This window comes from Prinia subflava, chromosome 31 (assembly GCF_021018805.1).
Source record: "Prinia subflava isolate CZ2003 ecotype Zambia chromosome 31, Cam_Psub_1.2, whole genome shotgun sequence".
Lineage (NCBI taxonomy): Eukaryota > Metazoa > Chordata > Aves > Passeriformes > Cisticolidae > Prinia > Prinia subflava.
The window spans coordinates 617,108-633,754 of NC_086277.1; the positions used below are offsets into that span (position 1 = coordinate 617,108).

At 59.4% G+C, this 16,647-nt stretch overlaps 1 protein-coding gene across 1 annotated transcript; it reads right to left on the reverse strand.

The window, feature by feature from the left end:
• Positions 1-6,456: 6,456 nt before the first annotated feature.
• Positions 6,457-13,885, reverse strand: LOC134562775 (Fc receptor-like protein 4). The gene is made up of 8 exons (XM_063420278.1): positions 13,774-13,885; positions 9,450-9,470; positions 9,131-9,361; positions 8,698-8,952; positions 8,319-8,597; positions 7,033-7,335; positions 6,868-6,954; positions 6,457-6,482 (listed from the first exon to the last, which is right to left on the reverse strand). Exons 1-8 carry the CDS (start codon positions 13,883-13,885, stop codon positions 6,457-6,459), a joined length of 1,314 nt encoding a protein of 437 aa, XP_063276348.1.
• Between the last annotated feature and the right edge of the window lie 2,762 nt (positions 13,886-16,647).

The following is a 16,647-nucleotide window of genomic DNA, read 5'->3' on the forward strand; positions in this document are numbered from 1 at the left end:
ACTGCTCCTGTGGGGTGAGTTCCCTGGGCATGGGCCTGACACCCCGGGGATGGGCCCTGTTAAGGCAGAGAGCGGTGGGGAGGAGGCACAGGTGGTCTGCAGGGTCCCCTCAGGTCCCCAACGCCAGCAGAGCCAGCCCATTGGCATGGACCCCAGAGTGAGCAGAGTCATGGGGTGGCTTTGGGGACAGGAACAGGGGGACAGGAACAGGGGAATTGAGATGTGGGGGCAGGAACACGGGGATAGAGATGTGGGGACAAGGATGTGGCAAAAGGAAGCTAGGGCTGGGGCAGCAGAGGGGACAGGGACAGGGGCACATGGATGCAGGGACAGGGACAAGGGCCGTGTACCATGCAGATGGGGCATGGGGACAGGAGCCATGGGAATGAGGTTACGGGCACAGGGCCATGGGGATGTGGCTGTAGGGACAGGCACTGTGAGGATGGTGGAGGTGACCTGTGCCAGCATGGGGTGTCCACAGTGTCCCCATGTCCTGCCTCAGCCCAGGGTGACCGAGGTGTCCCTGTCCTCAAGACCTCCATGCTACACCAGTGTTGCATTGGGGCCAGTCTGGGGACAGACACCACACCTCATCCCCCGGGTGCTGCTCTCCCTGCAGGGCCACCCCCACCCAGCCCTGTGCCTTCTCCCTTCCAGTCCAGACCCTCGGCCTGACTGGTGAGTCCTCAGGGGATGCCATGTCCCTGCCCTGCTGTCCCCAGCCCCGTGGTGGCCCTGGCAGGCTGGTGTCCCCTGTCACCCGCAGGCACCCAGACCACCCAGCTCCTGATGCAGCCCCCCTGGACACCAGCAGTGCTGTGGGACCGGGTGACACTGACCTGCCAGGGCTTGGGGACCACTGGTGCCACCACCTGGTACAGGGACAGGCAGGTGTGGTGGCAGGAGGCTTCTGATCACCTCATTGTCACAGAGAGTGGCACCTACGCATGTGACAGACCTGGCACCGGGCGCAGCCTCCCCGTGAGAGTCTTAAATGGTGACGAGGGTTTGGGTGCCCCCAGAGTAGCACCTGTGGGGCCCTGAAGGCTCTGGGTGGGTTTTGAACCATGGGTCACCCCCTGGTGTGACCAGAGCCTGTCCCCTGCACACAGGGACATCCCAGAGCATCCCAGCGTGGGGTAACTCCTCACTTGCAATGGGTGGCCCCTGGTGCCCCCCATGGCCACCAGGACCGTGCAGATGCCCCTCTTGTGACGGGACCCCTCTGTCCCCCAGACTGGCTGGTGCTGCAGTTGCCGGCGCGGGCCCTGCTGGAGGGGGACACGGTGACACTGCACTGCCGCAGCTGGAAGAACAAATCACTCACCAGCATGCGCTTCTACCATGAGGAGAAGGACCTGGGGGAGCCCCGTGATGGGACTGAGTGGTCTCTGTACCCCCTGCAGCTGCACCACAGCGGCCACTACCGCTGCAGGGGCTGGGTGGGGGCTGTAATGCCACAGTGGAGAGAGTTGGAGCTGGTGACAGTGACAGTGCACAGTGAGTGAGGGATGGGGACAGGCAACCCCAACATCCTCCGAGGGTTTCCCCATCACTGCCTGCATCCTTCATCCCTCCCTTTACTCCTCCCTGTGTCACCCCAAATTTCCCAAGTCCCTCTTGGTTTCCCCCATGACTGCCCACTCCCCTCTCCAGATCCCTCATCCCTCTCTCTGTCCCCCCATCCCTCCCTGGCATTCCTCACCCCTTCCAATGTCCTTGCTCCACCCTCTGGTCTCCCTTCTCTCCCTGGGTCCACCCACCCCTCCGTAAACCCCACATCATCCCCTGAGTCTCCTCAGTCTCTTGTGTGGACCCCAATCCCTGCCTGGCTCTCTCCACATTTCCATGGGGTCTCTCCATTGTCCCCAGGTCCCAATTTGCCTCCCAAGGTCCACATCTGCTCAGTCGGGTCCTCTGCCCTCCCCTCCCCTCGTTCCCCTCCCTTGTCTCCCACCCCTCCTGGGTACCCCATCCCACCTGTGGCCCCTCTCCTGCAGAGATCCCGCCCTCGGGGGTGTCCCAGTAAGCACAGCCCCCCGGGGGAAAGGTGGCACTGGGGGACTGCCTGGTGCTGAGCTGCCTGGTGACCACAGGGACAGGTCCCCTGTCCTTCACCTGGCACCGAGGGGGTTCAGGGGCAGTGCTGGTCACCGGTTGCCTCCTGGAGCTGCATCATGTTGGGGACAATGACAGCGGCCACTATCACTGCTGGGTCAGCAACAGGGACAGCATGGCCGAGAGTGTCCCCCTGAATGTCACCGTCCTGGGTGAGTGGGACCCTCGGGCTGGGGGTGACCCCACCCATGGCACCCCAAACCCACCTCACCTGGTGCCAGCCCTGTCTGTGTCCCCACAGCGCCTGTGGCCAATGCCACCATCACCTCCGGTCCCCTGTTACATCAGGTGCACACAGGTGACCCCATCACCCTGCGCTGCTCGGTGCAGGTGGGCTCAGCCCCTGTCACCTTCACCTGGCTGCACAGTGGGCAGGAGGTGGCTCGAGGTCCCATCCTGGAGCTTGAGGACGTCACTGTGGGACATTCAGGGACCTACCAGTGCGTGGCCACCAACCAGCTGGGATAGGACAGGCACCGCGTGTTCCGGGCAGTCAGCCCCAAGCTGGCCCTGGAGGTGACACTGCAGGGACACTGGAACACAGGTGGGGTCACAGGGGGTCACCCTGGAGTTCAGGACCTCTTCAATGATGGGTGATCTTGATGTTTCTCTCTCTGTTCCTTGCAGTGGCTGCTGGGGTTGGTAGATCCCATTTGTTCCTGGTCCTGCTTGTGGCTGTCATCATGGCCTGGCACTGGTGGCACCACCTGGGTGGGTGACAATGAGGGGATGGAGGTCCCGGGGAGCTGAAGGAAGCCCCACAATGTTGGGGAGGCAACCAAAGCCCAAGAACTCTGATGTTGGCAGGGGCTTCTGTATGGTTTAGGGAGGTGCTGGGACCTCCTGCAGGGATGCTGGGGATTCTTTCAAGGGTCCTGGGAGAATCTGGGGGTCTCTGTCCCTGCCAGGCTTTGGATCCGTGAGGCTGAGTTGGTTCGAGGCACTGAGGAATGAATTCTGGGGTGCTTCAGGGATGCTTGGGGGTCCTCATGGGGGTTCAGAAATCCTGAGAGGACCCGAAAATGACGTCTCCCCTCTTTCCTCTGCAGCCTCCAGGAAGCACCAGGAAAGGTGAGTGGGGGACTCCAGCTGTGGCCCCCCATTTACCCCCACCTCACAATTCTCCATCCCCTCCCACACATCCCCTTTATCCCCACAGGCTCCCCCCGGAGCCCCTGGCCTCCCCCAGAGGAGGGGGAGGTTCTGTACACACACGTCATGAGCACCAAACAGGCACGCCGTGAGTTCAGTGCTGGGGGGACAGTGACACATCACCACTGGTGTCACCCCCCACCTTGATCCCCCCAACTGGTGTCTCTTGCAGGGCTCCCCCATGTCACCGTCCCCAGGAACCCCAGGTGGCCTACGCAGAGCTCCCGGGACCTCACAGGCGACCACAGGAGCCCAGTGACATCTACGAGATTGCGCCGTGACACTTGGGATGTCGGAGTCCAGGACATCCCTCTGGCCGCCCTGGAGGGTTTGGAGACCAGACAGGGGGGTCTGGGATCTGTACAAGGGGCTCAGCCAGCCTCACACAGAGCCCAGGAGGACACTGCCTCTGATCCCTGCCATGGGAGTGAGTGCCCACAGTGTATGAAGAATCACAACCCAAGAGAATTCGAAATGAGTAGCAGTTAGTTTATCACAGAGTGTGAATGTAGAATCTAGGATTTTTAGTGTATCGGTTTGAAGAGGCAAGATGAAGGAATTGGGGAGTGTTCCTGTCCTCCTTGTTCTTGTTCTTTCCCCTCATTTTCTGCTGAATTAGATCACAAGGCTTAGGTTAGAGTAGAAATGACATGTTAACATAGGTACTAAGTATTGGTAAGATTTTGTAAATAAAATGTTTGTTGTGGACGGTGGTTGGACCAGAGAAATGGAACAAAGAGTCCAGGACCCTCTGACCCGCCCAGTCTGCTGCGTGTCCTGCTCTGCTAGGGACGACTTGCAGAGCTGGGAAAGAACTGAGAGACACTGAAGACACCCTGGGTTGTGCCTCCACCACCGTTCCAGCTGCCACTCCCAGGGTTCCTGCTGCAGCCCGTTTTGCCATCCGCAGTGGCTCCGTTCCCCGCTGCCCCCACCCCGTCAGGGAGGGAAGGAAGCTTCTCTCTCTCTCCTGCTGGCGAAGTCTCCGCTAACCACGGAGAGAGACGGCCGAGCCCGCGCCACAGCGCCCCCTGCAGCCACGGGGGAATCATCGCACCCACCCCGCCCGGCCGGGAGCCCCCAGTGCCCCTGCCGGCCGTGCCTGGAACTGCACCCGAGGGGAAGAGCCTGCGGCCGAGAGAGGGCTGGGCCTGGGGTTGTGCTTTGGTTTGTTGTTTGCTGGCGGTGCTGTCGTTTGTTTGTCTTGTAATATAGATTATAGTAAAGAACTGTTATTCCTTTTCCTATATCTCTACCGGAAATCCCATAATTTTGAAGTTATAATACTTTGGAGGGAAGGTGGTCATATTTTCCATTCCAAGAGAGGAGCCAGCCTCCCTTGGCAGACACCTTTCAAGCAGGATACCATCCCTTTGGCAGCTGAGGGGAAGGCACAGTTTGTCTTGACATGGAGCAGCATCCAGAGCTCCTGGAACTGAGTGGAATCTCAGCCCCACCCTGTGCCATGGGCTCATTCTGGCTGCCCTGGAAAAATGGAGGGCTCCAGAACAACCACAGGGCCTTGAAGACATCACTGTGTGGGGAACACAACAGAGGAGGGCTTTGGGACAGGCAAGAAGAGAATCCAGAGCCCTTTGAAGGCCATTTTGGCCATCAGACCACCGAAGGCCCAGGGCCTTAACAGGTTCCTCTGGTGGAGGAAATGTGCTGAGGGAAGGGTCTGGGGTATGTTCCTTTTCGGGAGCTCTCCCTGCCAATCGTTCCTTTTGTGACCCTTTGGATTCTGAACCTTGTTGCTGTTACTACTGGTTTTGTTCTCTTATTACTGTGTCAGGAAATTTTTCTTCTCTCAGCCCTTTGAGATCTTTGCCTTTTGTGCCTCCACTGCCAGGGGCTGGGGCAGCAGCCCCTGATTTTTAGTCACAACCCAGAATTGGACAATCCCATTCCTAAAGCCCAACAGAGCTCAACAAAGAAACACCATTTCTGCCAGTTTAACCAAAAAGCTGCATTTTGGTGCCAATGACAGGGAAATGAGTCCTGTGTTCCCCTGGCACTGGGAGGAGCGATGAGGAGCCATGGGTGTACTGGGAGTGCTGAGAGGGGGATTGCAGAGCCACTGGGAGTGCAGGGGTGCTGGGAGACAGAATGGAAAACACCTGGATCTACTGGGAGCAAGGGAGAGGCACTGGGAGGGGAAATAGGGAGCCCCTGGGGCTCCTGGGAGCACTGTGGGGAGGGAATGGGGAAGTCTGTGAGGGTACTGGGAGCACTTGGATGTGGAATGGGGAGCCACTGGTGGTAGTGGAAGTGGTGGTGGGGAAGGCCTTGGGGGTTCTGGGGGCACGGGGAGCTCTGAGTGCCCTGTGCAGCCCCACATGTGACCCCCATTTGTGCCCACCGACCCGTGAATGTTGGGCACCCACGGGAGCAGTGGGGAGGACTCATGAAATAAATCCTCTTTTTAACCCCTCCGAGTTTCCAATGCTAGCTCAGGCCTTAGAAGGCTTTGGAGGAATATTTCATGAACACGATAAAGGACCCAAAAGAGGCTCTGAACCCCAGCAGCAGTTCAAATCGTCTATTCCAGGTGGTATCCAGAGGGAAAGAGGGCGTGCACAGAGGGAGAAGGTATTTCCTTAGCTCCTGCCAGGGAAGGGCAGTTTGGGACACAGCCAATAGGGTCAGAAAAGGGGAGGAAGGGTTAAACGACATGGTTGGAAACTCTAGGGGTCCTTGAGGGGGAGAAAACATTCCACAGGGGAATGTAACAGACTCATACACGTCGCTGCCCCTAGGTGGGGTCCTCCACTGCCCTCCAGTTCCCCCAGAGCCCCCCAGTACCCACCCATGCCCCGAGTGTCACAGCACGTTCCCATGGATGTCACTGAGTTCCCGCACTCGCCCGTGGGGTCCCCGCAGCTCCGCGTAGGTCACCCGGGGATCCTGGAGTGTGGTGGCACGGGGGGACACTGCGAGAGACACTGGCTGTGGGATCTGGGTGGGAGTAACACTCGTGGGGGATGTGTCCCTCTGTGTGTGTCCCACCCAGTACTCACCCCCCATCTGCTTGGTGCTCACGACGTGGGTGTACAGCACCTCCCCCTCCTCTGGGGGGGCTGGGGGATCCGGTGGGGCCCTGTGGGGATAAAGGGGATGTGTGGGGGGGAATGGGAGCTCTTGGGGGTGTGGGTAAAAGGGGACAGTGTGGTTTGAGCCCCCCACTCACCTTTCCTGCTGCTTCGTGGCAGCTGCAAAGGAAAGAGGGGAGGGGTAACTTTGGGGTCCCCAAGGCGCCCTCAGGCCCCACTGGACCCCCAATTTCTCCCAGCTCCCCTGAGCATCCCTGATGCCCTCCAGAACCCCTGAACCACCCCAGTGCTTGGCCCCCATGGGCACCCAGAAGTCCAAGCCTGGCGGGGAGAGGAACCCTCCAAATTCCCTGAGGATCACTGAAAGAACCCCCAACATTCCTGCAGGACCTTCCAACGCCACCCCAAATCCTTGAGAGCTCTGAGCAAAGGTCCTGAGCACTCAGCACTGCCCAAGTCAGGGGCTGTGGGTGCCGCTCATCACCCCCACATTCTCGGTGGCCCCCACCTCCCCAGGGCCCCTGTTGCCCCCATTGTCACCCACCCATGTGGTTCCACTGGCGCCAGCCCAAAACTCCACTCATGAGCAGGACCAGGAAGAGGAGGGACCCACCAACCCCTGTGGCCACTGCTGGGGACAGAAGGGACATGTCAGGGTCACCTGTCACTCTGGGGATCCTGCAATCCCAATGACCCTGTGTGACCCCACCTGTGTTCCAGTGCCCTTGTGGTGTCACCTCCAGGGCCAGCTCGGGGCTGAGTGCCCGGAACATGCGGTGCCTGTCCTGTCCCAGCTGGTTGGTGGCCACGCACTGGTAGGTGCCCGAATGTCCCACAGTGACGTTCCCAAGCTCCAGGACGGGACCCTGGGCCACCTCCTGCCCATTGTGCAGCCAGGTGAAGGTGACAGGGGCTGAGCCCACCTGCACCGAGCAGCGCAGGGTCACGGGGTCACCTGTGTGCACCTGGTGGGACAGGGGACCGGGGGTGATGGTGGCATTGGCCACGGGCACTGCGGGGACACAGACAAGAGTGAGGCTGGAGGGAGGGACTGGCACCTGCAATGAGGGAATGAGGGAGTCTGCGTGGTGGCACCTGGAGAGAGAGGGTCTGCTTCACCCAGTGCGTGACACCCATTGATGGGGGCTGTGTCTTGGGGTGGGCTGGGGATGGTGTGGGGTGGTTGAAGTGGAATAGGAATGTGTTGAATTTGGGACACTGTGGGTGGGATCACCCTCAGCCCAAGGGTTCCGCTTGCCCAAGACAGTGACATTCAATGTGGGGTTCTCAGCCACGCTGTCCTGTCACTGGCCCAGCCCTGGTGTGGCCGCTGTCTTTGTCACAATGTGCCACAGCCCCAGCGGGAGCCCATTCCCAGCAGTGTCCCCAGGGACCCCCAGTTCCAGGTGAAGGACAGGGGACCTGTCCCTGCAGCCACTGCGCAGCTCAGCACCAGGTGGTCCCCCAGTGCCACCTGTGCCCCGGGGGACTGTGCTGACAGGGACACCCCCGAGGGCGGGACTGCTGTGGGTGGGAGGTGGCACAGGAGGGACTGGGGTCATGGGAGGAGCGGAGGACACCAGGGAGCAGTGAAGGACTCAGGGAGGAAGAGGATCAGAGAAGGGTGGGGGGATCCCAGTAAGGAAGAGCACTGCCCAGATTTGGGGGAGAGGATTGGAAAGGGCTGGAATGGACCCCAGGGAAGGGTGGAAGATTCAGGCAGGGGTCAGATGGAGAGGGTTGAAGAGAACCACGGGGAAGGTTCTGGGGACCCAGACAGGGATGGTGAGACCTGTGGACAATGGAGGGACCTCGGAAAGGGAGAGGTGAACCCAGGGAGGGTGAGGGGACCTGGTGAGGGATGCAGGCACCAGGGAAGGTGATGGGAGGACCCAGGGACAGACCTGGGAAGGCAGGGCAGCAGGCAGAGAGTTGAGCAAGGATGAGGGAGCTGGGAGGGCTGTGGGGGCTCCGCGTGCCCATCCCCGCACTCACTGTGCACCGTGATGCCGAGCCGGGCGCTGCTCTTCTGCACGGTTCCCCCCTCAGAGCGCACCTGGCAGCTGTAATTCCCCGAGTGGGAGACCCCCACGACAGGCACCAGGAGCTGTGGGGACCCCTGCGGGCCCCCCACCAACTGCCCGTCCCGGTAGAAGAGGTGCCGGAGGGGGGCTCGGGGCCGCAGGGGGCTGGGGGTGCTGAGGCAGCTGAGATTGAGGGGGGACCCCTCAGTGACTTCAGGGGGACCCTCCAGCATCGGCATCGAGAAGAGCTCTGGGAAGGAGAGGGGAGGGGAGGACTGTGACTCTGAGTCCTCTGGGAAGTGGCTCTGGGGCTGTCAGGATGTTGGAGTTCCAGCCGTGGCGGTGCTCACCCTGCACTGTCACTGTCACCGGCGCTGACTGTGACTGCCACAAGTTCACCAAACCCCTGCAGTGGTAGCGGCCGCTGTGGTGCAGCTGCAGGGGGGGCAGGGACAGCTCGGTCCCCCTGAGGGACCCCCCTGGATCCTTCTCATCTCGATAAAATTTCACCTTGGAGACCGGCATATCCCGCCAGCCCCGGCAGCGCAGTGTCACTGTGTCCCCCTCCAGCATTGGCCGTGCTGGCACCTGCAGCACCAGCCGATCTGTGGGACAGGAGGGTCCCATGGCACTGAGGCACAGATGTATCCCCATGGGTGTCCCATTTCCCTGGAATGCACTGGGATTATCCATGTGTACAGGGCACAGGCTCTGGCCCTTGAGGGATGCAAGACCACCCAGACCTATCAGGAGCCACTCTGACCATTAAGGATCCCCACTCACCATTTAAGACACTCACGGGGGAGCTGCGTCCACTGCCGGGTCTTTCACAGCTGTAGGTACCACTCTCAGTGACAGTGACATGGTCTCGTCTGTTCTGCTCCCATCGCTGCCTGTCCTTGTACCAGGTGGTGGCACCGGTGGTCCCCAAGCCCTGGCAGGTCAGTGTCACCCGGTCCCATAACACTGCTGGTGTCCAGGGGGGCTCCACCAGGAGCTGGGTGGTCTGGGCACCTGCGGGTGACAGGGGACACCAGCCTGCCAGGGCCACCATGGGGCTGGGGACAGCAGGACAGGGACACGGCATCCCCTGAGGACTCACCAGCGAGGCTGAGGGTCTGGGCTGGAAGGGAGAAGGGACAGGGCTGAGTGGGGGTGGCCCTGCAGGGACAGCAGAACCCAGGGCATGAGGTGTGGTGTCTGTCCCCAGACTGTACCCAGTGCAACACTGGTGTAGCATGGAGGTCTTGAGGACAGGGACACCTCGGTCACCCTGGGCTGAGGCAGGACATGCGGACACTGTGGACAATGCTGGCACAGGTCACCTCCACCATCCTCACAGTGCCTGTCCCTACAGCCACATCCCCATGGCCCTGTGCCCGTGATCCCATTCCCATGGCTCCTGTCCCCATGCCCCATCTGCATGGGCACGTGGCTCTTGTCCCTGTCCCTGCCTCCCTGTGCCCCTGTCCCTGTCCCCACTGCTGCCCCAGCCCCAAGGTTCCTTTTGCCACTTCCTTGTCCCCATACCTCTATCCCGCTGTTCCTGTCCCCACATCCCAGTTCCCCTGTTCCTGTCCCCCTGTTCCTGTCCCCAAAGCCACCCCATGACTCTGGTCACTCTGGGGTCTGTGCCCATGCACTGGCCCTGCTGGCCTTGGGGACCTCAGGGGACCCCACAGCCCCCTGTGCCCCCTCCCCACCGCTGTCTGCCTCACCAGTGCCCATCCCCAGGGTGCCAGGCCCGTGCCCGGGGCACTCACCCCACAGGAGCAGTGTCACCTTCCCAGCCATCCCCGTGTCCCCGGCCATCCAGGCTGGCTGTCACTCGCTGCTGTGGCCACCGCTCCCCTGGGTGGCGGCTTTTCGGATGGAGAGGAAGGAAGAAAGGTCACAGCTCATCCCCACGAGTAGGTGGCCCTTGGTGGGGGCAGGGTGGCCACAAGCTGGGGACAGGGTGGGGACAGGCTGGGGACAGGCTGGGGGCAAGGCCGGGGGGCACACGGTGGGACATGGGGTTCTCAGGAGTGGGGGGCTCTGGGGAATGGGGATCCCAGGGATGGGTGTCCAGGGCAATGGGGGTCCCAGGGATGGGGGGACTCAGAGATGGGAGTCCCAGGGAAACGTGAGATCCAAGGATTTGGGGTCACGGGATGGAGGTCCTGGGGATGAGGTTGGGGGAATGGGGGGGTTCCGTGAGAATGGGGGGGTGGTCCTGGGAGTATCAAATTCCTGGAAAGCGAAAGGAGATTATAGGTGATGGAATCTGGGGAGAATATTCCTTGGGAATGGGGGTCCTGGGCCATGGAGGTCTTGGGGAGGGGCAGTCTTTGGATGGGGCTCCCAGGGAGGGGGAACATAAAGAATGGGGGTCCCAATGCTGAGTTCCCAGGGGCATGAGGGTCCCAGGGATGGGCAGTGGCCGGGTGGGCCGGTGGGCTGCAGCTCCTTCCCTGGGTGCCTCAGATTTTGGGGTGACCCAGAGCCCAGCACAGCCCACCCAAGGTGCTCATGGTTTTGGGGGTCACAACAGGCAGATTCTGAGGGGCTCTGGGTCTGTGTTCCTCCTGCCCCCCAGGGACTTTTCCCTCTCCTCATTTCCATTTCCTTCCTTTTTTCCTCAGTTTTGCAACTCTCAGTTTGTGGATTGATGATCCTGGGGAGCTCCTGAGCAGGGAACAAGTTGGGCGGACTCTGGGGACGGGGAAGAGGGGTTCTGGGCTGTAGGAGGAGATCTGGGGGCTGTGGGATATGGGGGTGTCTGGCTGTGCACCCCAACACTTTCACTTTCTCTCTCCTGCAGCAGAAGGAAGAGGCCGTTTGTGCTTTGGTCACACAGGGGGAGTGGGTTCTGTCCTAGGGGGGCTCATCCAGGGCAGTCCTGTCCTGGGGGGATCCTGTCCCGGAAGGGGACAAATCCCAGCCAGAGGGGTCCTGGCCTGGGGAATGGCAGCCCTTGGAGGGTTCCATACTTTTCCATTCTCACCCATTCCCTACAGGGTCTGAGCCGGCAAGAGCAGATGGGGAATGGTAGCCCTTGGAGGGTTCCATACTTTTCCATTCTCACTCGTCCCCTGCAGGATCTGAGCCGGCAAGAGCAGCTGGGGAATGGAGCCCCAGGCAGGAAGGAGCTCCCCAACTCCTCCTTCTGCAAGCCACTGACCATCCAAGTGTGGGGCCCAGCCACGGCCCAGCCCCACTGCACAGGGATGGGCATTGGCCAGCCCTGCTCTGGCCAGCCCCAGGGGGCAGCCAGCACCTGAGGCTCCCCCCTGCCCCCTTGGCTTGCATTGTGGCAGCTTTAGAGCTGCTGCAGAGGTGAGAATTATGTGGGAGAAAAAGGCCTGCCTGTGGCTTGCTCAGCCCTGCAAGAAGCACAAAAGCCAATGGCAGCCCAAGCAGTGGCTCTGGGAGGGCCTTTGATGGTTTGCAGAGCAGGGCTGGCTGGAAACCGCCCCTGCAGGGGCAGCTGTGAGGGAAGCAGCCCGGAAATGCAGCAAGGGATCAGTTTGTCCCTCTCAGCAAGGGACTGAGAGAGCCCCAGAAGTGCTGCAAATCCCACACCCATCTGCTCCACAACCTGACGGGCACCCTCCTTCATGAACAAAACCTGCAGCCCTTTGGAATCTCATGGGAAGAATGTTTGGGTTCTGCACGGGGACACGAGAAGAGAGGGAAAAGTGTGGAAATATTAAGCAGGGGCTCCACATGTCGGTCTGAGGAGCAGGGGTGTCCCAGCAGGAGCAGGGAGTGCCCAGGCAGGGGAATTCAGGGCAGGGTGGAGTGCATTTCCCAGGGAAGCACAGCCTGAGGGACACACGGGCATTTCCACGGATCCCTGTGCACTGTTCCAAGCATGGACTGAGCTTCTCCCCTTTTGAGAGCAGTACCTATGGGAAGTAAATCAAGATTCAGGGTGGGAATGAGAAAAATGGGAAGACTTCCTAAATATGGCCCAGCCGAAGCCTTCCCCATGGGCTGGGTTGAGCCCAGCAGGCAGGGAACAATGCCATGGACCTGCTGGACACTCAGGAGATTCCACACTCAGTGTCAGCCACAAGCAAATGCTCCTGGGGGGATGCACCAATGGGCTCCCAAAGGGAAGCAAAAAGTCTCATTTCTCTGTGATTTTTTTGTGTTTGATTGTGAGTGATTTTTTGGGAGAGTGATGATTAAAAGGATTCTATCATCCAGACCACTTTATTGCCAGTTTGATTTTTTCTGAGTTTATTTTTACTAGGGAAAAACAGGAAAGATTTTTCACCTTTATTTCATGGATGTGAAATTTTGTCTCAACTAATTGGGCTTTAGAGAACTCAACTAAATTTATCCTGGCATTTACCATCCTCAGGGCAAGATTGTTTCAGGTGGCCCATTAATTTTGGGCACACCTGAGGTCACAGGGCCCCACTGGGGACAGCGGGAATGCTCAGTCCCCTCCCCCAGGACAGAGGTGCTCAGGATGTGCCACCTCTGGGACAGGAAACCCCAAGGATGTGGCACCCCCAGAACCAGGACCCCCCTGGGACAAGACCCTGGCACAAGACCCAGGCCTCCCCACACCACAGGAGCTCTTTTCCCTGCGGGCAGGGCCCCTCTGGCTGTGCCCTCCCAGGACAGAACCACACCCTCGGCTCAGCATGAATGGCCTCTTCCTTCTGCTGCAGGAAAGAGAAAGGGAAAATCTTTCATCCCCTACAGGCCCCCAGCCACTGCCTGCACACCTCACCCCACTTTTCCCCTTCCTGGGATCCCCTCACTTTTACCGCTCAGGTGTTCCCTGGGATGGCTGAGGCAGGGAATGGGAGGCAGGGGAAAAATCCCAGGGCTGTGTGGGGCAACCCTGGAGTGTCCCCCTGGCCATGAGCGCACTGTGGGGGCTGTGCTGGGCTCTGCGTCACCCCAAAATCTGAGGCACTCAGGGAAGGAGCTGGGACCCCTGTGCCCACCCATCCACCGCCCACCCCTGGGACCCCCCTTCCCCAGGAACTCTAGCCACGGCACCCCCATTGCCTCTGTCTCTCCTTCCTGGGACCCCCATCCCATCACTCCCACATCCCAGGACCACCATGGCCTTGATCCCATCCCATGGGCTGCTTCTTCCCCCAGAACCCCTCTTCCCGAGGGTCCCCTTTTTCTCCCTTGCACCCCCAACCCTGGGATCCACAGCCCATGACCCAAAATCCCTGGGGACCATGTTCTCACAGGAGCCCCATCCCTGAATCCCCCAAGGCATGGAGGCCCCAATTCCCCTGGACCCCCATTCTCATGGACACACATCCCTGGTTCCCCAGGACCCCCGAGCTCCCCCACTCCTGAGAACACCATCCCCCTGTGAGTCCCCAGACTGTCCCCTAATGTCCCCATGCTGTCCCCTACTGTGTCTCCACCTTTCCCCCACCCTTCCCCAACCAAGGGCCACCTACTCGTGGGGACGAGCTGTGACCTTTCTTCCTTCCTCTGCATCCGAAGAGCCGCCACGCAGGGGAGCGGTGGCCACAGCAGCGAGTGACAGCCAGCCTGGATGGCCGGGGACATGGGGATGGCTGGGAAGGTGGCACTGCTCCTGTGGGGTGAGTGCCCCGGGCATGGACCTGACACCCCTGAGATGAGTTTTGGTGAGGCAGAGAGCGGTGGGGAAGGGGCACAGGGGGTCTGTGGGGTCCCCTGAGGTCCCCAAGGCCAGCAGAGCCAGTGCATGGGCATGGACCCTTCGGTGTGTCCAGGACTGTGGCGTGGCTTTGGGGACAGCAGAGTGGGGAAAATTATGGTGGATAGCGATTTTTGGAGGCATCATGTTGAAAAGAACAGGGCATATACCTTTATTAATATTCAGCTCTTTATTAAAATGATCAGCTCTTTATTAAATTCATCAGCAGTATTGCAGAGTCCAAGCGGAGTTCTTCTCACTGCTGTGGTAATTTGAAGGAGCAGGTGCTGTTGCAGTTCTTCACTCAGTTGCCTGCAGTAGGTGCCGAGTCCTTGTCTCCACAGGAACAGACAGAAACTCTCTCTCATCAATCATCAGAAGGCGGAGCAGTCAACACTCTGTCACTGGAGTCCAGCATAGCAGACATCAGCTCTTTACCATTAGGGAAAAACTTCGAGAGTTTCCCGTTGTCTGACTAAGTCACTTCAGCTAGCTGGTTCCCATTCCATCCAAACTCCTCATAGGTCATGGCAAATCTTCAAACCAGGCCAGGCCGTGCATCCACTTCTTGCTCGGCCAGGGTGTAAGAGTCGGTCTCATCTGCCTCATGACTGTCAGAGGCTGAGACCCCCACGGACCCTGGGCCACAGCACAGGAGAGATGATCCAAGCTTCTCCCTGCAGCTGCACCCACTGGACCAAGACGCTCTCCTCAGGGACCCGTGCATGAAACAATGGGGGACTGCTACGGTTCCTGGGCCATGTTTGCAGGGGCTGTGTTTGCTTTGACTGACTGTGCTGTACCTGCTGCAGAGCCCAGACCTGCTTGCCCCAAACCTGCCTGATCTGAATGTTTGCACCTGATTGCCAGAGCAATGGGCCTCCTCACAGTGACTCTTGGGTGCTCCCCCCACGTTGCCCGGGTGCCCCCCACTTCTGCCTGCATTGGCCGGGTGCCCCCTGCTTCTGAAATGACTATAAAAGTTTCCCCCTGCGACTCACACTTTGAGGCCTCCCTGGCAGACGACGGATCTATTGATGCATGCCACGAGGACTGCAAAGGTGGTCTATTGGTATCAGTGTCACAAAGACTCATGTCTGTTCAGTCGGTAGCTATACCACCCTTTTCCTCTTTTCTCTCTCTCTTTCTTCTTTTCCCTTCTCTACTATCACATAATTGTGTGTATCAATAAAGATACAATTGATTTTTACTTGAATTAAGTTATCATTGCCTCTTTTTGCACTCTGAAATCGAAACGAACCATCACGACCATCCTTTGGCTCGTGACAGGGCACTATCTAATTCTCCTCTAACGCATCTAGTTTCTTGTCTTGGGGTGCACTTTCCCTAAAAAACCCTCCCAGGATCCACTGGGGCAGTTTTATTTGCATATACAAATACATATGCATTTGTCCTGGTCACAGCAGAGGTATTCCTGCTAAAGGAGGTATTTACAGAGAACAATGACAGGGCTATCTAGGCATGGGCAGCTTCTTTTCACATTTTAATGAGGTAGGAAAATGTTGCCAGGCAACTTTTCTTCAGGGTAGCTTCCCTTCCCACTGAACTTGCTGGGGTGTGGGGGTTACCTCTAGCTGGGAGGGGGTCAGCCGATTTCAAGGGACAGCAGCCTCACCCCAGCTATGGGGATCTCTGCAAAACAGAAAAACCCCCATTTTTCTCAAAGGCTGGGTGAAGGCACAAATTGGGAGAAGGGGGGTTGCATTCTCAGAGCTCTTTTAATATGCTAATGCGTGCTCCGTGTTTTCCTCTGGTGGGGATGGTGCGACTGTCTCGCCTGTCTCGCTATGGGGCTAGGACAGGGATAGCCCAGTCCCCCCCCCCCCGCCTCCAGGATTATGAGTAGTTTTTTTCTTTTAATTCATTCCTAACAATGGGACTGCTGCTGCTGTGATGACAGGGACAGGGCAGAGGGATGTGGGGATGGGGACAAAGGTACTAGTGCCATGCGGATTGGCCATGGGGATAGAGGCCTTGGGGCTGGTGGGGGTGACCTGTGCCAGCACGGGGTGGTTGTGGCGTCCCCATTTCCGGGCTGCCCGCAGTGTCCCCATGTCCTGCCTGAGCATGGAGTGGTCACAATGTCCCAGTCCCTGAGAGATACGTTCCACTCTGGTGTCCCCAAACGGAAACTTTGGAGACAATGCCACAACCTAAGCCCTAGGTGCTTCTGTCCTTGTGGTGCCACGCCCACCCAGCCCTGTCCCTTCTCCCTTCCAGCCCAGACCCTTGGCCTCGCTGGTGAGTCCTTGGGAGATGCTGTGTCCCTGCCCCGCTGTTCCCAGGCAGGCTGGTGTCCCCTGTCACCCGCAGGTGCCCAGACCACCCCGCTCCTGGTGAAGCCTCCCAGGACACCAGCAGTGCAGTGGGACCTGGTGACACTGACCTGCCAGGGCTTGGGGACCTCTGGTACCACCACCTGGTACAAGGACAGGCGGCGATGGTGGCAGGAGGGACCTGAGTGCCTCAATGTCACAGAGAGTGGCAACTACATGTGTGACAGACCTGGCAGTGGTCTCAGCCCCCCTGTGACAGTCTTAGATGGTGAGGGGCATTTGGGTATCCCCAGGGTGGCACCTGTGGGGTCCCCAGGGTTTTAGTCCATGGGTCACTCCCTGGTGTGGCCAGA

Excerpts from the sequence above, each read along its gene's own strand:
- LOC134562775 (XM_063420278.1), bottom strand. The coding sequence starts at position 13,885 with ATGTCCCCGGCCATCCAGGCTGGCTGTCACTCGCTGCTGTGGCCACCG. Across the intron at positions 9,471-13,773 it reads GTCACAGCTCGTCCCCACGA|CCCAGACCCTCAGCCTCGCT; the intron begins GTAGGTGGCCCT and ends TCTCCCTTCCAG. Across the intron at positions 6,483-6,867 it reads GCGCCAGTGGAACCACATGG|CTGCCACGAAGCAGCAGGAA; the intron begins GTGGGTGACAAT and ends TTTCCTTTGCAG.